The 22426-nt window shown below is 39.8% G+C and overlaps 1 protein-coding gene across 4 annotated transcripts in view; it reads left to right on the top strand.

Moving 5' to 3' along the window:
* Positions 1-22426, top strand: part of KDM4C (lysine demethylase 4C) — a 400055-nt gene that overhangs the window by 340341 nt on the left and 37288 nt on the right. For all 4 annotated transcript variants that reach the window (XM_029201477.1, XM_029201479.1, XM_029201480.1 and 1 more), the window contains one exon: positions 4972-5142. In XM_029201477.1, coding sequence (XP_029057310.1) covers positions 4972-5142 — 171 coding nt within the window. The remainder of the gene's footprint in view (positions 1-4971; positions 5143-22426) is intronic.

Below are 22426 nucleotides of genomic sequence, written 5' to 3'. Positions count from 1 at the left end.
GGCTGTATATTTAATTTGTGTGCTGGCCATCTTTCCAATCAGCCAGTTTGCATAAATTTCGTGTCCTAGCAGGAAGAAAATGGTTGAGGTCTAGAATCGACCCTTTCGCTGTCAAGTCTCTGTCACTTTTCTTTTCCCTTGACTGGCTGCTTCTACTTTCCAGACCTTGTGAATCTCACTATAAACCTTCTTTATTTCCTCCCCTTACCTACATACATGTCTACCCACCCTAAGAAAGAGGAACTTCTTCCTAAAACTCCCCTTTGTTTCTTTTTGCCCTTTTCTGGACAGTGAGTAATTAGAATCAATCTTCTCCCATTTAAAAAATGTGTCTCTACCCCTCATCACAGTTCATTTATTTAGTTTTTTCCTGTTCATTCATTTTTCCATTCATTTGTTCATTCATTGTTCATCTGACAGCAACAGTGTTGTACGCAGTGTACTGGGTGCCACAAATAAAAAGACAAAGAGGTCCTGGCACTGACCTGTGGATTTTGCCCTGTTATAGGAGGGATAGTCAGTGAAAGTGACATTTGACCAGAGCCTTAAGAGAGTTGTAAACAAAGGCTTTGAGAGCCTTGGGGGTCGAGGGAGGAGACCACATTATTTATGCCTTCCTTCCTAAGAACCATAGCTATGTGCCCCTGTTCGACAAGAATTAGAGTCAGAAGGGGATGAGATAAAGAGCAGGACAGTGATTATTTAGAGCTGAATTGAGCCTTGTCATGTGAAACCAGGGTGCTGCACAGTTGTATATGCTAGTTACTGGGGTACGGTAGGGAAGAGTGGTGTATTAACCTGGGGCTAGGTTCTCACGTATGTTCTTCAGTTCTTAAAACGAAGTCAGTTAACAGTTGCCGAGAACCAACTGCCTATGAGTCTACACATTTTATGTACTTCCTCTTATAGGAAACCTTTAATGTACGTATTATTGTCCCTTCTACAAATGAGCAAACTGAGGCTGCTAAAGGTTATATAACATCCCCAAGATCACACAGCTAGGAGGAAGCTGAGCTTATAATTCAAATCCAAAACATTGTTTCCTTAGCAGGTGCATTCCAATTTTAATAAAATATGCACAATGAAACTATTATCATAGTAAAATACAGTACATGCAATTCTGACTATGAGTGTTTTTAAGGTGGTTTGACAAAGAGGGACAGCATTTGCAAAAATATGCTGCCAACATGAAGCCTTTTTTGGCCCTAATCCAGGTCACTAAGGACCACTGTGTTTAGCCAAACAAGTTGCAACCTTTGCCTCCTAGGGTCAGTTGTAACTGATACAAGCTTTATTTATTTATTTATTTTTGGTTGCATTGGATCTTCGTTGTTGCGTGCAGGCTTTCTTTAGTTGTGGTGAGTGGGGGCTACTCTTCATTGTGGTGTGCAGGCTTCTCATTGCAGTGGTTGTCTTGTTGTGTAGCATGGGCTCTAGGTGCACGGGTTTCAGTAGTTATGGCACGTGGGCTCAGTAGTTGTGGCTGGTGGGCTCTAGAGCACAGGCTCAGTAGTTGTGGCGCACGGGCTCAGTCGCTCTGTGGCATGCAGGATCTTCCTGGACCAGGGCTTGAACCCGTGTCCCCTGCATTGGCAGGCGGACTCTCAACCACTGCGCCACCAGGGGAGCCCTGATACAATCTTAAGCAGTAGTCATGGGCCCAATTTTGGAGTTACAGAACTCTGCAGACTGTGCCCTCACTCGAATTTATTATTACATCTAAGTTGTTCTCTTACTTTGAAAGGTTAGATATATTTAAAGGGGTTGGGCAGAGGAATGAAGTGGGAAACTAGGGAATTATTTTGGCATATGTGGCCTAGCTGTTAAAGATTTCTTCTTCAAGCAAAGTACGTTTAAATCACTACAGGCTTCTTGCTCTTGTCCTTTGTCAAAATGTTTACACAGCTAACTACATCTAAAGGCACAGAAAAATTTCCCAACCAACCTAGCAATCAGTAGGGAACGATTTCAAGAAGGAAAATATCCTTTTGTTTTGTTAGGCATGTGAGAAACTAGATGGCAGAGCTCACTCTACAAGGAGGGGACTCTTAGGAACACGTTTGGGAGACAGTTGGCCCTCTGCCCAAGTCATGAGCATCTTTGTCTGTAGGCCCTCATCTCCCACATGGAGATGCCCCTTCTCCTCTAAAAGCCACACAGACCTGGATCATTTTTCTTCTATGCTTAGTCCTCTCAGTGGCTTCCTTAGGCTCACAGGGTAATATATAGACTCCTTAGGATGGCATAAGAGCTGCTCTACTCCCCTCTACCCCATAGCCTGACCTCTGGGCCCCAGGCCATTTCTCAAGTCTTCTCCTTCCTCCCCGCTTCCCCTCCCACACAAGAGCAGATCTCTTGCTGTTCCCAGAACAGAATGGGCTGTTTCCTGCTTCTGGGCTTTTGCTCGTGCCCATTACTTGGTGCTTCATTGCTCTCCTCCCCTAATTCTGCCTGTGAGTATGAAGACATACTGTAGATGGCATGCTAGAATATCACCAGTCTTGAATCATGCCACCTGTAAGATAACTTCATGGCACATACCTTTGTGGGCCTGCTCCAGGGAACAGGAATCAAGTCTTAGTGGTTTTTGTTTGAGTCCCCAGCACCAGGGGAGGTGCTTGGTGTCCACTGGCTGGCAACACATGACTGTTGAAGGAATTAGTGAATCATTAACTCTCTGGGCATTTCTTCTTTGGTTTCCAGGAGGAAAAGATTAAGCATAGCACTGTATATGTTTCCTACAAGGTGTTTTAGCCTTTTTTGAAATTCAGGGAAAAAATAAGTAAAACCTCTAATTAAACCAAGATTCTGAATTGATGACACTTTACTTCCCAGTAACGTTATAAACACTGCTGTCAGAAAACACTGGGGTTTAGTGAATCTTGGCTTTCTGTAGGTTAGGGGTGACATGTCAGACTAATGTTGGTATCTTGGGGATCATGAGACGGTGCCTTCTAGGGCCCATTTAGCAAAGGTCCTGGACCTTCCCAAGTGCTTGATTCAGGGCCCCCCTAGTGGGTCAGAGCTTGTGGCATCAAAAGAATAAGGGTGATGAATGATACTTGGAGCTGGGGAGTAAAAGGGACTGAATGTTTGAGAGCAGACTTCCTTGTAAGATGTTGGCTATCCTCTCTGCCTGGCAGGAATGGGGTTTGTATGAGCTCCTGACAGGGGAGCAACAGCCTTATTCTGAAAAATAAAGCAAAACAAACAAACAGAAAGCCCCAAATACAGCAAGCTAACATTTCTGGAGTACTTACTCTGAGCCCAGCACTCTGCCAAGCACTTCCTGAAGCGTTTATCCTGAAGCCTTCTGCTTCCATAGCATGACACATGTACTCTGAGACCTAGTCCATGGTTTTCCATGGTTATACATATGTTTATGTATACCTGTAGTGTGATAGTGTGTGTGTGTGTATGTATACATACATACACACACACACATATCTACATGCATATATTTCTTTGGTCTGTCTTCTGAAAGGGTCGAGAAACAATGGTGCTTTTGTAGTAATAAGCACACCTAAGCACCTGGATCTTATTCTCTAATATCACTGCCCTCTAAAATGAACCACACTCCTCAGGGAAATGTTAATTCCAGGGCTGAGGCAAGATGATCTTGACACATCTTGTTAGGCCAGAAAGTAAGGAACTGATAAGAAATAAAAAGACATCTTAAGGGGCACAGGAAAACAGATTGAAGAGGCTTCTGTTGGCCAAATCTGGGATAATCTGAGCACCAAAATTATTAATTATAGTATGAATTCTAAACAGTTGGGGAGGAGGAATTAACAATTCCATACTGATGACGGATGGGTGGATGGATGGGGGGAAGGTAGGAGATCTTTGCTTAATAACTGCCAGGTGCCAACTAGTAAATGCGGAGGGAGTGCTGGAGCAGGAAAAATCCGCGTATCATCACCATCATAGTAAAACTGGATCAAGCAAGACTCATCAGTGGTTGCTAAATCTAAGCAGAAATGTGGAGGAAAAGGATATTTACGTGGTGTTAAAGTCCCTCCCACAGATTGCTTATTAGTTGGAAGAGAAAAATAGTCATTACAGAATGAAGAAATTGGACTACTCTTTGACCAGGATCAAAATTAAAATCACCATTGAAAGGTGGACAAACATGTGCCTCCAGATGTGATATCCTGAGAAGAATACAACATTGTCTCTGTGGTAGCGGTATTCTGGCCAGGAATGTATATCCTGAATCTAATCATGAGGAAACATCAGACATACGCTCTACTGAAAAAGCAGGGGGAGGGACAGCTGTATCCTTCAAAAGTATCACGATCATAAAAGACAAAGAAAGGCTGTGGAAATGTTCCAGATTAAAGGAGGTCGAAGAGACTTGGCAACTAAATGCAGTATGTGACTCAAGACTGCATCCTGTACATAAAGGATGGGGGCCATAAAGATCGTGATTGGCTTACTTGACAAAATTGGAATATGCATGGTCGATTAAAGTATGGCATCCATGTTAAATTTACTAAAGTTAGTAACTGTACTGTGGTTATATAAAGGAAAATCCCTGTTTTTAGAAAATACACACTGATGTATTTAGGTGTTAAAGCCCATGATTATATGTAGCTTATTCTCAAATTGTTTGTGGCATGCACACACACACAATTTTATATATATATATATATATATATATATATATATATACTTAAATATACACATATGTAAAATAGAGAGTAGGCAAAAAAAGGGAAATGGTAAAATGTTAACAATAGCAATAAATAACAATACATGAACCTGAGTAAAGGGTCAAAGAGTATATGTATGTTTTTATATTATTCATATTCTTGCAACTTCTGTTTGAAATTACTCCCCAATAAAAGGTTTAACAATTAAAAGTGTGTATCATGACCACACCAATGATGTTTTCTAAATAAATATTTCTTTTATTTTCTGTTTTTTCTCCTGTTTCTTTTCTCTCCTCTTTCTCTGCCCCTTCCGTAGAAGTCCAAGGCTGGCGAGAAGGGCATCGCTGTGGGGCAGACGGTCATCACGAAGCATCGCAACACCCGGTACTACAGCTGCAGGGTGATTGCTGTGACGGCGCAGACCTTCTATGAGGTCGTGTTTGATGACGGCTCCTTCAGCAGAGACACATTCCCCGAGGATATCGTGGTGAGTAAGGTCCTGGGTGCCTGCTCCCCAGTTTACTTTTTGTATAACTAAACCAGCTGAACCTCTTGGGACTCTTTACTTCGGCTCTTGAAGTAACTCATTTCATTTAATATTTGATTTCAGGTGTTCTGTTTTCCCACCACAAAGAGTATTGTTTTCTAGGAGGTTCCTTAGCCGTCATTATTCTAAATAGTAGATGAACTTAGAATCATCTTCCCAAATTCTTTTAACTAAGTGAAAAATGTGTGTGGTCAGAAACATAAAATGTGAATTCACCTGTTCTTTTCTGTTACAAAGTGTTTGTATATTTGAATCCCTTTATTCTTTTTCTTTCTGCTTAGCTGGAGAATATGGCTTTTATTAATCTGACCTGACAGTGACATCTGTGATCAGACAGAAACATCTGTGGATGTTTCATATGGGAGTAACAAAAATCACGCAAGAAAAAGGCCCTGACTTTTCCCGAGTTTCTTAACTGTGGTCTGGAGTGGGAAACATGTGTGCCAGTCTGTCTGTTTCTGTGTCTCAGGGACTTGCCTTTGAGCAGGATGTTTCACAAGAAAAGCACTTTCAGCAGAAGGTTTTTTGAAACTGAGATCAAATCAGATAACTGAGACCAGGGTTAGTTTTCTGGTCATCTTGTTATCCCTTCTTCATTTAAGGGAAATGTCCATCTGGGGAGCCAGGCCTCACTAATGTAACTTCTGCCTTGTCCTGGGTCTGTTGATGATATGCCCTTGTTTGTATCTGGAAAGATGTTATTCTTTAAAAGTAATAATTATCACTATGTGATAATTAAATGTAACCTTATGAGGTTGCTTATAAATAGTTCTAGAATTTTGGTCTCCTGGGGCCGAAGAAACATTGATTCAGTTAGCTTTGTTAGGCTTACTTCTCTGTGCCTTTAAGAAGGACAAGTATGTAAACACAAGTTACCTTATTTGAAAGATTTTAAAGCAGATGAGTTTAAACAAATTAAAAATCCCAGGACTTGATCATACACCAAAAGGGTGAATTACGTTTCTTTGCAGAATTCCACCTGGAGCTTTGCTTTACCGCACTGCCATTGCTCTTCATAAGCAGCAGCCCTTAGGTGCCATGCTCCCCTTGTTAGACTAGGCCACCCCTTCAAGCACGCAGTATCTGCTGTGTGCCAAGCATCACACTGGGTGCGGGCAGAGATAATGAGAAAGAAGGTGTGATTCCTGCTCAGTCTGGGGGGGAGGCAGGCTGGTAAATAGGTGCTTTCTAGACAGTGCGATACATGCTATAAATGAGCCAGAAGCAACTTCCCGCCTGTTGGGGTCAGGAGACCTGAGTCAGAGAGTCCACAAGGTCAGTAGGGCTGACACTGCTGGACACGTACCACGTGCCAGGACTGCTTCAGGAGCTTGACACGCATGAATCACTTCATCCTCACAACCTTACACGCTTACAAGCTGAATTTTCTACCTCTGGCTACTGCAGAAACTGAGGCACAAAGCAGTAAATAACTTTCTCAAGGTGACCCACAGCTAGTTAAGTGTCAGAAAGCGTATTCAGTCCCAGAGTTGGGCTCCAGAGCCTCGGTTCTTAACCCCTGGGAAGAAAGGACCTTTAGAGTGGGAGATGAAGAGGTATGTGAAGGCAAGGAAGGCAAAGAAATGCACAGGCTCTGGTCAGCCCTGCCCAGCCTACACACTTATTTCAGAATCAATCAGCCTTCTTTTGTGCAGGCTGTCAATACTGAGCCAGCCAAAGAGAGAAAACTTTGCTGGGGAGCATATTGGGGATGGGACACAGACTTCTGAGCACTGATCCCAAAACCTGAGCAAATAGTTAGGTCTTTATCCATGAGAGTATTTAACGAATCCTAAATTCCCTTTCACTTCATGAGCCTCCACACACCCAGCTGGTCTTAAGCTTTCTTGGATTGTCTTCAGCTTGTACGTTGGAAAAGAGTGGCTGTGATCCTAGGAGTTTTTTGAATCCACAAGCCTTCCCTTTGATAACTTCGGTTCCCACTCTCTGTGAACCCACACAAGTTTGGTTTAAAGTATTTGTGGGTGTTGTGAGAACAAGGCTCTAAAATTTATACGATTGTTCAGAAGCACCTTGGCATTTAAATCTACAAGAATGGAAAAGCAAAAATTCTCTACAGCTTGATTAGCTATTACTTAGCATATGTGATAAGGATTTGCGGTTTAGCAGTGGGGCGTTTGTGTGTGCGTGTGTGTGCGTGTACGTGTGTGTGGCCACAGCTCTAGCCTGGGAGGGAGGCGGTGCTCATGGTGGCGTGAGTTAATGTAGATTGGAGAGGGGCATCTGTATGAATTTGCGTGAATGATAATATTTTTCAGGGAAAAGAATTATAATTGTCTTTGAGCAGGTCTTCTCTCTTTCATCCAGCCTTTCCTCCCTCAATATTCCCCAGCGCCCTTTCCTGTCTGGTACATTTTTGGTTACTCGTTCCAGGCCTCTTACACCAACCAAGTAGGAATATTTGTCATGTTGTATTTTCAAATTTCACATACTTTCTAATAATGTCACCGTTTGTTGGCTGCTGTGGCCTCTTCCTCTTTGTTCTCTTGGTGCTGAATGAGACATCCCCAGCTTTCCTCCTTTGGTGGCTCCATAGGGAAGGTTTTATTTTTCCTTATAATATTATATTAGGGTTCTCCAGAGAAATAGAGTCAGTTAGTGTGTGTGTGTGTGTGTGTGTGTGTGTGTGTGTTTAATATATTACAAGTACATATGTATAATATGTATGATTTATTATAAGGAGTTGGCTCAGGTGATTTTGGAAGCTGAGAAGTCCCAAGATCGTAGTCAGCAGACTGAAGATAGGAGAGCAAATAGTGTAATTCTAGTTCAAGGGCCAGCAGGCTCAAGACCCAGGAAGAGCTTCAAGTCGAGTCAGGAAAAAACTGAGTCAGGCAAGAAAAATTCCCCTTTATTTGGGAAAGGGTCGGCCTTTTTGTTCTCTTCAGGCCTTCACTTGGTTGCATGGGCCCTAGGAGGATCGTCTGCTTTGTCTATCAATTCACATACTAAAGTCATCCAATAACACCCTCACAGACTCACCTCGAATAATGTTTGACCAAATACCTAATATCTGGGCACCTGTGGCCCTGTCAAGCTGACGCATAAAATTAACCATCACATATGTATTGTCCTGGGGCATTTTAGGAGACTGCTTACCTTGTGGTGCCAGAAGCTCTGACTCATAGGCAGAATGTAATTTCCCTTTCTGTAAAGCAGCCACGCTGTTTTGGTCGGTTTGCAGCACTCTGTAGATCCACTCCATTAGCTATGTGCTCTGTCCTGCTCATCATCCAGGTTCCCAAAAGGCGAAGTCACAGATTTTATAAAAAGGGATTGTCAGCGATGGATTGGGGTCTGTGTTTCCCACTGAAATTAATGAAAGCTACATGATTAAATGCCCTCATAGTATGTCAACTAGACCTCAGTTGGATATGGGGAATTTGATGTTATATTTCAAAACATAATGTATGTGTATAATTAAGTATATTATAAATATGTTCACATATAAATCATATATATATATATTTTTTTAAATGCTTTGCTGAAACCCTTTGGAGAGATAGGGGTTTTGGGAAGTATGAGCCACCCATTCTCCTTGCATGACCCTGCAATAAACCTATCTCTGCTCCCCTCCCCTCCCAAAAAAAAAGAATCATACTCATTCTCATATGTGATATAATGTAACTACATTTATATCACCGTTTTTCAACCCATGTGGGTTAATTCTTATGATTGTCCCACTTCCGCTTTTGCTATCCATCAACATCAGAACTGTCTTCTGGGAGATGGGAACCCTGCTTGGTTCCCTAATGGGGAGTTTCATCAGGACATAAGAAAAATGTGACCATGTCCACCTCTGTCTCAGCATCTTGCAGATTGTGGCAGAATAATTATTTGTGTGGAAACATTAAATGTATTCCATATTCCTCAGAGAAATCTTGTTTTCATTAGATAATATACCTGTGCCGTCTGAAACTGGGGGTAGAAAATGATTTTTTCTTCTGTTTGTCTGAAAACTCTCTAATCCACACAATGTGCTTAATCAGGCGTGAGTGCTTCTGGGAAGGCCCTTTCATCAAATGCAACATGACGTCAGTGTGACTGGCTAGGGGAGAACTAGCTTCTCTAAGCTGCGGGTACTTGCTAACTAGAACTGCCGTAAGGGTACAACACAACTTCAGTTTTTTTAACTATGAAAATAAAATCTAGAACATCAAGTTTAATTATCCCAAAGTGCTTATTTACATATAAATATAGTCTTTTATGAAGCCTGATGCTTTAGTAAAGAAATACATTCCCTTATTTATAGAATCACTGATTATGATCACGTTATGGTCCCAACAGAAGAGAAACCTTTAATGCAGGCTGGCCTATCCACGTTTGAAAATAAATTTGCTGGGCATTAAAATGCCTTTGTTAGGGTTATGTGACTAGAGGGAGTGTCTGGAGTTGTAGAGAGAAACATTCTTTGGACTACCAGAAAATTTCTTTCCAGACCTAGGTACTTTATTTCTGTGATAGCCAGAAAAATGTCCCAAATCTTTTCTCTCAACGGTACACCTGCAGGATATGTGTATCGGCCCAGTTAAACACAGCATGCAATCTATAGCTGTCAAGGGAAGTAACAAAAGATGTATTGCTACACGCCTCCATCTGTCAGTCTATGAAAATGCGACACGCTTCCTGATGAATTTTTTTGTAGTCTCCTACTATTTTGATGGGGATGAAAGTTGCCCACAGGAGAGAATTCAAGGGGCATGGCGATTCCAGGGCCCCCTATTACCCTTTGCTAAAACCTGGGATCCTCTGGCATGCCTATGATGACCCTAGAATGATGGCTGCTTCCCTTCCTCTGCACTTGGAGCTCATTTCGAGGGAGGAAGATGGTGCAGTGTGATCCGGATAGTTTCAGGACAAGCACTTAACATTCACCACTGGGCTTGAGAAGAGAAACAGGACCATTTAGAAATTCGACAGCAAGAGTCCATCACTGAAATTTCCATGAAGACTTGCTACATTTTTCAGCGTCCGTTGAAATGTGAAAAAAGCACGAGAACTGTACACTTCAGGATTCTAGGGATGGACTGTCATGGCCTTTAGTTTTTGTGGGCTGTACAGTGCAAACTGAAATTCTTAAAGCTAATTTTTCCCTCAGTTATAGGCAGGTTGCTCAAACCTGTTTGAAGCCCATTTTTTCCCCACTAAAAAGGGAATAATAATTTATACCTTCTGAGGTTATTGAAAGGACTAAATGAGCTAATTTACCATGTAGCTAACATGGTAGGCACAAAATCAAAATTTTTAGGTAATTAACTTCAGTCTGTAGAACTTTTTTTTCCCTTTTTCCTCCCCCATCTAGTTTATGCTGCCCTTTTCTGGTCTTGATGAAATCTGGTTAGAAGATGTGTCCTTAGACCTTTATTCCTACTTGTTAGGTTAAATGGGTATCTGTACAGGTGAGATTTCACTGAGTCAGATTATTGTTTCCACTTGCTGTAAAGCAGTCCTGGCATCTTTACACTTTGTAGTAACCCAGTTCTCTGCATTTGTGCATGTATTTTTCTGCATGTTTATAAAGTGTTATTTCATTGGCTTTTCATGACAAACCCGGCTCCAGAATAAGTTCGTGCTCATTTCATAGATATGATAATTGCTGAGTCACAAAAACCCTATGATTTGTGCGAGTTCCCCAAATTAGGGGTGACAGAGTCAGGTGCGGTAGGTTGGCCCCCTGCATTCCATTGCTTGTTGCCTCTGTGCTTTGGGGCACCTTTCCAGGAAGTCTGCTCTCTGTGACTTTAGTGTCGCTGTGGTAGAAGACCTTGTACCTAACTGCTCAGGGTTCAGCACCTCCACAAGACCCCACTTGGCAAGTGTAGGCGTAGGGGTGACTCTGGATGTGCAGGATACAAAAGAAAATATCTGACGGGGTTTGAGAAACTAAGAAAAAAGTTTTCCAAGAAACTCTATCTTATGTTATAGGATCCTGGGAAGTGTTTTCAGATTCCTGTTGGCTCCTAGATTGTGAGGTACCCTGGATTTTTAAGTCAGATGGAAGTCATGCCCCATCCCAGACCATCTGTGTTATGTGTGCTACAGACTGATGCTCCCCCCACCCACCCCCAGTCTTGATTCTTCTAGAATCAATGGAATTTGCCAGAGAAGGCTCCAGGAACTTTTACTGGTTTAGGATTCTGTAGGTATGGCCCACATGGCATTTAACTGCTCAAGAGGGGCACCCTTGCTTCTCTTTCTTGGCTGTAGAGCTGAGAGTCTGTGAGGTGAAGGGCTTTGCCAAATTCCTGTTGATTTTTACATCCTTGGGAAGCCTTTTATACATGTAAAAAAAAAGAATCTGTTATTACTTTGATTTTAATCAATATTCAGTTTAAAATCTACTTTTTTAAGCCTTCAAATTCAGCTAACAAATTTTCTTATTTATAAATCTAAAATTTTTTACATAAAAGTTTAAAACAAACTCATTTGTTCCTTGATTAATGTTTATATAATGTATAAATTGATAGATCAAATTCTAACCATTTTACATTTAAGTAATCAAATTTCCTTGGACATCTTAACTATGCTTATAGCTTTAATGTATGTAATCCTCACAAATGTCACAATTTTTTTAAGCACTCAGTGTCCATAATGCTAATAAATTAGACATTAATTTAGCAGTTCAAATTCTTCTGTTTTAAACATCTTCAAAAAGCAAACAACACATACAGCAGTACAGTATTTACAAAGCATATTACTGCACCTTTATATGAACACAGTTTACATTGGATAATCTGTTAAATACAATCTGTATTTAAACACATTTTAATGATAGATAAGTAAATAGAATCTACCCACCAAGGGGGAGTAGTATTACTATGCTGGCTAGGAGTTTACTAAGAAAAAATAATCAAAGAACCTCAAGGGGCATAGACTCTGGTTATATCTTTGAGGACTAAACCTGCAGTTGCTGGGCAGGGCTCCTACCTAAGGTCAGCTTTCATCTGATTCTTCAACTCTCTAAATTATGTGCTCTTCACCGAGGCTCTAACTAGTTTCATAAGTTTCATGAACTGTCTCAAGTTGGTGGGGGTGAGTACTTACCAGGTCCTGGAATTTTATTCTCTTTTGTGTAATTCTGGTGTGGCTTTTTGCCTTGAAACCTGGGGCATACTAACAGAATGTTGAAGCCCTTATTTGAGTTGGACTCCCTTTCTGTTTTATAAATTGTATGCATCTCTGCCCGTGATTCTGTAGCTATCATATTGACAATTTCCATTCAGCATTGTGATCCTCTGAAGAAAAGTATGTCATTGCCCTGGTGTCGCATGCAGGATATTAACTAGTAGCCCTGAAGACACAGTGTCAATTACATTTTTCTTCAGATACATACCTCCTTCACTTGACAGTATTTCTCTTATTTCTCTTTTGGCAATTATCTCAAGGTGATTGGTTTGAGGAACTTATTCCCAGGAGACAGTTTTTGGTGTTTCTTTCCCATCCTTTTCTTTCCAAGGGAACTCAAAGGTATATAGCATCTCATCTTCACTCTAACAAGATAAAAATAACTACATTGAACTTGGGGGCAGTGTTATTAATTTCCAGGACTTTATTGTCTCTTTTCAACGCAGGGCTTAATCCCAAGGGTGGCAGTCACCATGATCCAAATCTACCCGTGTTTGGGAATATCCAATCATATCATTCTTTTTGACCTATGTATTCAGTGCTGTTTTAGGCACCATGGAGGATTCAAGATGTGTAAGCATAGGTGAAGGAGTGATCCTGGGTGTTCTGGAGGCAAAATAAAATACCCACGTGGGTTTGAAAGACTAAGAAAAATGTTGTTATCAGAAACAGTCTATGCTGTGGGATTCTGGGAAGCTCATGGATTTTCTTTTCTTTTCCAAGTTTTTAAAAAAAATTATTGAAGTATAGGTGATTTACAATGTTGTGTTAATTTCTGCTGTACAGGGAAGTGATCCAGTTGTCTATCTATCTGTACACATTCTTTTTTATATTCCTTCCATCATGGTTTATCATAGGATATTAAATATAGTTGCCTGTGCTATACAGTAGGCAGCTTTGTTGTTTATCCAGTCTATATATAATAGTTTGCATCTGCTAATCCCAAACTCCCACTCCATCCCTCCTGCACCTGCCTCCCCCTTGGCAACCACAAGTCTCTTCTCTATGTCTTTGAGTCTATTTCTGTTGCATAAATAAGTTAATTTGTCATATTTTAGACTCCACATACAAGTGATATCATTTGGTATTTTTGTTTCTTTTTCTGACTTACTTCACTTAGTATGATAATCTCTAGGTCCATCATGTTGCTGAAAATGGCATTATTTCATTCTTTTTTATGGCTGAATAGTATTCCATTATACATATGTACCACATCTTCTTTATCCATGCATCTGTTGATGGACATTTAGGTTGTTTCCATGTCTTGGCTATTGTGAATAGTGTTGCTATGGACATAGGGGTGCATGTATCTTTTTGAATTATAGTTTTGTCCAGACATATGCCCAGGGGTGGGACTGCTGGATCATACGGCAGCTCCATTTTTAGTTTTTAACAGAACCTCCATACTGTTTTCCATAGTGGCTGCACCAATTTACATTCCTACCAACAGTGTATGAGGGTTCCCTTTTCTCTACACCCTCTGCAGCATTTGTTATTTGTAGATTTTTAAATGATGGCCATTCTGACTGCTGTGAGGTGGTACCTCATTGTAGTTTTGATTTGCATTTATCTAATAATTAGTGATGATGAGCATCTTTTCATGTGCCTATTGACAACCTGTATGTCCTCTTTGGAAAAATGTCTATTTAGGTCTTCTGCCCATTTTTTGATTGGGTCATTTTTTTTTTGTTATTGAGTTGTATGAGTTATTCGTATATTTTGGAAATTAAGCTCTTGTTGGTCATATCGTTTGCAAATATTTTCTCCCAGTCTAGGTTGTCTTTTCATTTTTATTGTTTCCTTTGCTGTGCAAAAGCTTATAAGTTTGATTAGGTACCATTTGTTTATTTTTGCTTTTATTTCTGTTGCCTTGGGAGATTGACCATTGATCATTGGTATGATTTATGTCAGAAAATATTTTGCCTATGTTCTAGGAGTTTTATGGTGTCATGTCTTATATTTAAGTATTTAAGCCATTTTGAGTTTAGTTTTTTGTATGGTGTGAAGGTGTGTTCTAACTTCATTGATTTACATGTGGCTGTCCAACTTTTCCAACACCACTTGCTGAAGAGACTGTCTTTTCTCCATTGTATAATCTTTTCTCTGTTGTATAATCTTGCCTCCTTTTTTGAAGATTAATTGACTGTAGATGGGTGGGTTTATTTCTGGGCTCTCTATTCTGTTCCATTGACCCACCTGTCTGTTTTTGTGCCAATACCACACTATTTTGATTACTTTATCTTTGTAGTATTGTCTGAAGTCTGAGAGGGTTATGCCTCCTGCTTTGTTCTTTTTCCTCAGGATTGCTTTGGGAATTCTGGGTCTTTTATAGTTCCATATAAATTTTAAAATTATTTGTTCTAGTTCTGTGAAAAACATCATGGGTAATTTGATAGGGATCACATAAAATCTGTAGGTTGCTTTGGGTAGTATGGCCATTTTAACAATATTTTTCCAATCCAAAAGCATGGGATATTGTTCAATTTTTTTGGAATCATCTTCAATTTCCTTTATTAATAGTTTATAGTTTTCAGCATATAAGTCTTTCACCTCCTTGCTCAGGTTTATTCTTAAGTTTTTTTTGTTTTGATGCAATTTTAAAAGGGTTTTTTTTTTTTTTTTTACATTCCCTTTCTGATATTTCCCTGTTAGTGTAAAGGCATGCAACCAATTTCTGTGTGTTAATCTTGTATCCTGCTACCTTGCTGAATTCGTTTATCAGTTCTAGTAGTTTTTGTGTGGAGTCTTTAGGGTTTTCTATATATAGTATTATGCCATCTGCATATAATGACAATTTTACCTCTTGCGAAGCTCCTGGATTTTCAAGTCAAGTGGCCACGGAGACACTATAGTGATAGAGACTGATGAAGAGTTACCTCTTGTTATGAGGCCACCTCAGCTTTGGGAATTCATGCCCCATCTCAGCCCATTTGTGTTATATTTTCATCACTGATGCCCCTTACACCCCATCACCCCAACCAGGGGCTGATCTGAAAGATTTTACAAGAAAAATACCCAGTGAAGGTTACTGAAAGTAAGTTCAGAGACGGAAGCAATGGTGATGGACCAGAGGGTTGAAGGAGGTCACTTCAGGGAGGGGAGAGATGAACTAGGTTACTGACTTGTAAGAGTTCTTTGTGTATTTTAGATATAAGCCCTTTGCCAAATATTTAGCATTTTTTCCCCAAGTCCAAATAATATTTCATTGTATAACATATTTTGTTTACCATTTGCTAGTTGATGGCTGTAAATCCAGTTGATTAGATTATTTCTAGTTTGGGGGCTATTATAAATAATGCTTCTATGAACGTTTGCTTTCAAGTCTTTGTGTGGACATGTGTTTTCATTTCTCTGGAATAAATATCTAGGAGTGAGATTACTAAGTTATATGGTAGATACATGATTGGTTTTATAAGAATGTGCCAAACTGTTTTACAGAGTGGCTGTACCAGCAATGCGTGAGGGTATAATTTCTGCACACCCTTACCAACACCTGGTATTGTCAGTCTTTTGGATAATAACCATTCTAGTGGGTGTGTAGTTGTATCGCAATGTGAGTTTAATTTTTATTTCCCTGATGACTAATGATTTTGAGCATCTTTTCAAGTGGTTATTAGCTATTCATATATCACCTTTGTTGAAAAGCCTATTTTGATATTTCACTTTTTTAAAAATTGAGTTGCAAGTGTTTTTTAAATATTCTATACATGAATTTTTTGTAAGATATGTGATTTGAAAATATTTTCTCCCAGTTTGTATATTGTCCTCACTTTCTTAAAGGTGTTTGAAGAGAAGTTTTAAATTTCAGTGAAGCTCATTGTATCAATTTGTTCTTTGTGGATCATCCTTTTGGTGTCATATTTTAAGAAATCTTTGCCTAACTGATGTCCACAGATATTTTTCTCTGATGTTCTCTTCTAGAAGTTTTATAGTTTTAGGTCTTAGATTTAGAGCTATAATCCATTTTGTGTTAATTTTTGTGTGTGATGTGAGGCCAGGGTCCAAGTTCCGTAAAATGAAAACCATACAACCTAATCAATTAATTGTAAGGATTAATTGAGAGAATGTCTATAATCATCATAGTGCAGCACCTTTTACATAGTAGGTGCTCAAAACAACATCGTCCTTCTCTGCTCCGTCACCTAATTTTCTCAAAATTGCACTACAGAAGGGAAAATTCGTTATTTCTTTTAATATTCTGAACTTCTAGAAAGCCTCATGGATGGCTTGTTTGCACGTCTACATAGTATCAAGAGTATTTTGGAGATGTGTATTATATAAACCTTCAGAAATTTAGTTTCAACATAATTTCTGTACCTTTAAGGAAAGAAGAGTAGTAAATACCAGATTAAAAGTGGTTCCATCTGCAAAGAGAACTAGAATATGGTTAATGTGCTTAGACCTGAAAAATACTTGGTAGATTTTAGATTAGTCCAAGATCGTATTTCAAACCAGGACATGTTTTGTTTTTCCAAAGAAAGAAAGAAGGAAGGAAGGGAAAAACAGGAAAATTTTTTTTTTCGGTTAGTAATATAAGGGAAATTAATGAAGAAGTGCTTACTTAAAGAAGAAATTAAACTCCAGATTTTCCATTTTAACTTGATCTTGTTTGTCATAACACTTACCTCAGTTGATATATGATAGCCATTGAACTTTGAGCTTCTTGAAAACAAGGGCCGTATCTGTTTGAGTTACTGTTGTGTACCTAGTTCTCAGTACAGGGTTTATAGTAAGTGGATAATAAATAGTTGTTGAATTAAAGAGTAAATAAATTAATAGCCATCACATATTCAAGTATTAAATTTGTTATTCTAAGTCATACCCTAGACAATTGGTATGTTATTTTAAAATCCATAGTCAATGTCAAGAGTTGTTTTAGAATTTGAGTCCAAGTTCGTATTGTGAGTTTCGTGTCCTTTCCAGGTAAAGAATATTTATCCTTAGAGCAGAGCTATGCTCCAGCAGTAGTCCCTGGGAAAACCTAAGCCTTCAGTGTTTGGCTTCTACCTAAGATTTCTTTAAAGAAGAAGGCCTCGAGCCCTGAAAAAAATTAGAAACCACTGGTACAGATGAAGTGGATAGTTATGTACTGTCCCTCTGCCACAAGAGTGAGGAATCTGTCATGAAGAGGTGGCTAAGGGACCCATAGTGTTAATGCAGCTGCTGGTACCTGTGTGTGCCTGAGAGCAGGACTCTTGGGAAAAGTCACCTGTGGTCTTAGCAGGTTCCATCATGAATGTTCAGCTCGAAACTGTGAATATAAGTGACATCATTTCTAAATTTCAGAGTTGGGCTGAATCAACTTGCATTGAATTGAAAATATAAGCATAATGAAAATTCTTTATTCCTTTTGATAAATACATGGCCAGATGTCAGTGTTGCTTCACATCATAGTCTTATAATGTCAGCGTTCATTGTTGACCCTTCTCTTCTTCTTTAAATGAAAATGGCACACTACCTGCCTTTGATTGGCAAGGTCTCAAACTTTCAAATCTTTCTTTGCTCCGACTACATTTTGATCTCAAACCTAGATACTGTGACCCTGAGTGTGGTATAATCATGCATGTTTCTTTCGTAAGTGCTTTAAGTTGTCCAGAACTGACCCTTCCTGTAGCACATTTGTAAGCACAACGTTCTGCATGCAATTTCTGAAATATATAGCTAATGCTGAGATCTTCCTGAGGCAAGCAGTCAACAGGGAGCTGCCTGTTTACAAGCCTTTTTACATTATCCTTCACCTCTATCCAACTCCAGGTGCGAACACACTGGGACATAGCACGTAAATTGGTGACACATCCCAGAAGATATTGGGCTCATAAATCAACAGAGTTCATGTTCCTATTTGACCATGGGGTTTAAATTATTTTGGTAATGGAGTGAACTTAGATTATTGTCTGATAAGTATATCCAGAAGAAGTCAATACTGTCTATTTATTGGTAGACTGGCACTGCTTTCATTTTATTATTTCCCTTTCATACCTTGTTTGAAAGAGGTTAGCTGATTTTCATGGGTGAGAGAGAACCAGTAATAAATCTTGCCTTTCGTTTCATTAAATGAATTATATTTTGAGGTCAGGCTGTGTGAGTAAAGGGAGAAGAGGAAATGTGGAGAGGACGGAGTGAGTGCGATTTTTCCTTCCATTTCTAATCTTTCCCACAGTCAGAAAACGTTCTCTGCTAAGAAGTGAGTGAAAAACCTGGAAGTTGTGACCCGCTGTAGTCTTTCTTGGTTGTATGTGTTTCTGCAAATCAATTGCCCTGCCCTATCTGATTTCTTAGCTTCTGTGAAATGGAAGATATTATGTTTGCAAGTCTATGCTTATTTTATCCAGTACCATTAAACATAAAGAATGTTTTAGCTTTTTCTAAATGTTATAATATTGATGGTACAATATGTTGAATAATGCTTTATGCATGGTTTTTCAAATCCAAGTAGGGTTTTCTACTACTTGGAAATTTTCATAATTAATGGTGATATGGTCTGTGCCTGAAAAAGATGCCTTTTGCAGATTAATGGCTAACAACTCAGCTAAAAGGGAGGGGGGTAAAATTATGCATGTCTCTAGTAGTATAGTTACAAGAATATACTTATAAGTTATTGCTTTTAAAACAAGCCTGATATTTATCCTTTTTATTAGCCTTTAATTAAAACTAGTCTGAACTAATGATTCTGTTATGTGATATCCTCTTTTTTGAGGGAGTAACAGATAATATTGAATCTTCTAAACAGTTTATCTGATTTATACCATAAAAATAGTGACTAGCGCAAAACAAGTCAGACTCTGGTCATTGCATTCTAAGCAGCCAATATCTGAAGCCCTGTTAAAATAAGAACTATAAGAGAACTGGTATGAAACTTTTTATTTATAGTTTTAAAATTGATTTCAATACTAGTAAAACTCCTTTCCTATATTTATGTTGAAACTCTACCCCATGTCATTAGTTACGTTTCTAATGGGGTTTTGTTTGTTTCGTATTTTGTTTTCGTCTTTGTTTGCGGGAGTTTGGAAGGGCAACCATCTAACCAGTATCTAAGAGTGGGTTCCCTGCAGGAGAAGTCTAATGAGGATGGGCAGCAGCGAGTGTGGTGCTCAAATCCTCTTTCTTCTCCAAGAGTGAGGGGCTCGTATCAGTGTGGAAGGCTGATGCTTCCCCAGGAGGCCCTTCCCCTTGTAGAAAAGGAACCCCTGCAGCTCCAGGTCTTTGATAAGCCACATCTGGGTACCTGCATTGGTGATTTATGTATTCTCCAGCCAAGGGATATGTTACTCTCCAGTAAGTGGAGCCTTAGTAAAAATTTTGCTTCCAGTGAGCACCTGCTACACGCCAGGCATTGTGCTGGGCCCTGGAAATATGATGGTGAGAAATAAAATTGAAATGGTTTTTGCTCTTATAGAATTTATAATCTAATGGGAAAGAGTAACATAGGACAGTCACACTAATAAAAATGTACTTCAAATTGAGATAAGTCCTGGAGTGATAGGAATGTAATCTTATAAGAACAGGTAGCAAAAAACCTTATATAGATGTGTGATCAGTGTGACTAGAGCTAAAACCTACAGGACGCGTTACTGGACAAAGGGCAGAGGACAGTTTCCCAGCAAAGAATGTGTAAAGGCTGTTGTTGACAGGAAGGAGCATCCTGCTCAGGGTGCCGAAAGAAGGCAAGTGTGTCTGTCGGGAGAGGTAGGTGGTAGGCCTGGAGAAGGAGGAAAGGGGCAGACTAGGCTATGCCTTGACGACCATGTTATAGGGTTGTTATCTTTACTCCAAGAGCAGGGGGAAGCCATTGATGGTCCTAAGCAGAAGTCAACATGAAGAGATTTGTTACGAAGCATTTTCTTTGGCTGTCATGGAGAAGATGAATTGGGGAGTAAGCTGTAGTGTATGCTGGGGGGCCAGTTGGGAGAGCATTGCAGTAGATCAGAGGAGGAGTGTTGTAATTTGGACTAGGGAGCAGTGGAAGGATCTAAAATACATTTAGGAGGTGAAATCCAGAGGAGTCATGGTGGACTTATACTGGAGCCGAGGAAGAAAGAGGTGTCAGCAGGACTTGCAGGGTCCAGCTTGCTCAGCCACATGGAAGGAAGCCCAAGTTTCAGGACCAAGGTTATGAGTATACACGTGGCCATTGTTGAGGTTTCCTCCCTTCTTCCCTGCTCTTCCCATCGAGAGCAGTTACTGTATTTACGGCCATCCCAGGACCCTGGGGTTGCAAAGCATACGATTGTTCTGTTTTGTTTGTCTCTCACAGAGCTGAAGGGATGCTGAGTGAAAGGCCCCATGTCACAGTGTGAGAACAGACATCCCATATTTCAGAAATGGCATGGACAGTCACTTCATTTTCATCTTTAAATGGATATATCATAACATACACACTATTACCTAACTCTAACCCATTTGATAAAATAGTATTTGACCAAGTAATTCTTCAGTGTGACAGGATGGCCACCCAAATTGACGAGTCCTGTTTACCCTTGATGGGGCTTCCATCTTGACACACGAACATTTAAATTGGGCATAATCACACATTTGTAGCCTTGGTCTCACTGTATAGCTCGTTCTAACTTACCTTACTCCATAGTTCTCCTCAGCACTCATTTACCTGACTTTGCCCCCCCCCCCCCCCCCCCCCAGCCCTGTTTCTGTACACATAGCCTGTGGGCTCCTCTCTGGGACTTTGACTTCCCCTCTGCCTTCCATGTTCCTTCCCCTTTGGCTGTAGGCTCTGGGAAGAGCTGTCATTTTCTGAAGGAGATGGAACTTCGAGAGTCTTGAACACCCTCGTTTTGGAGTTTCACATACCATTTTTAAAGGGAAGGGGTCAGTGACTTACTTTGGTAGACAAAATGCCGTGGTTAGCAGTAATAATAAGAATTAGCAGCTACTATTTAACAATCACATATGCACAGTGTTTTACATAACATTCCCATGGCTGGCTAAACCTCAAGAAATACAGAAGGATGTGAGATGAAACGTACAAGTCTCTGGAGCACCCCACATCTGGGTGCCGTCCCACCTGCTGCTTATATATCCTCCCAGGATTTTAAAAATGCATATATGGTCCTTGTGTGTGTGTATATGCATGTAGATCTTTGTTTATTTGAAGGCACCTGGCATCATATTGACTTGCTAGGAGCTAGGAATCACATCCCATGTTCTATTAATGTTATTGCTGATTGGTAGTCAGTGAAGGACGTTTAAAACCATTTGCTGGCAAAGCCATCTCCTTTTATCCCTTATCTTCTTCTGCCTCCATTTCTACTTTTTCATAGTAGCATCCCTGGGGTCTTCTTTCTCCTTCTTTGTTGAACCTATAAAAGCCAGGCTCAGCTGTTCTGGCTCCAGCATCACCTCCACTGACACCCCCTTTACAGCTGCCCATGTACCCTCGGATTCTCCCTTTGGCATGTTTTTGGTTCACAGTTGCTAGTACATGGCAGTCTACATCAATTCAAAACTGTGGGTGTCTGTTTCAAGGAAAGTAACTGACAATGCTAACAAAACCTGTTTTTTTTGGAGGGAGATGGGAAAAAAAGACCATATCATAATTCAAATATTAATTGGCTGACTGCTTAGTTTTCATTAAGCAAATCAGATATTAGCAAGAATCAGGCTTCAAATAAAGATTAATATCTAGCATGAAAAGGACAGAGAGGTTCCTACTTCAAAGGTTCATTATCAGAAAAAAGGGCACAACGTAATCCTCAATGTAATTCTGAACCAGGCATTCCAGGCGTGAGTGTGATCAATAAAGCTAAATTCACTGCCCCCCTCTAATGTGTTTTTAAGCCTTTGGATTAAAAGCTCTTGTTTTGATGAATCTGACAATAGCATGTTATCTATATATCATTTTCATTCTTTTCTGGGAATCTACAAACAGCAAAATTCTTATTTTGATTTGACAGCCTCTTGACAACACAAGAATCATTTGGGGAATTTCTGAAATTTCTGACTTCTCTTTAAGGTTAACAGTGTTGAGTAAATAGATTGATTCATTATCCTCTCCTCAACCATCTGATTTATCTGTCTACCATTTGTGACAGACTGGCCTCTGTGGAAATAGGCTGGTAGTAAT

This window comes from Monodon monoceros, unplaced genomic scaffold, assembly GCF_005190385.1.
Source record: "Monodon monoceros isolate NGI ecotype Baffin Bay Population unplaced genomic scaffold, NGI_Narwhal_1 Super_Scaffold_5, whole genome shotgun sequence".
Lineage (NCBI taxonomy): Eukaryota > Metazoa > Chordata > Mammalia > Artiodactyla > Monodontidae > Monodon > Monodon monoceros.
This window is presented reverse-complemented; position numbering and strand designations above follow the sequence as displayed.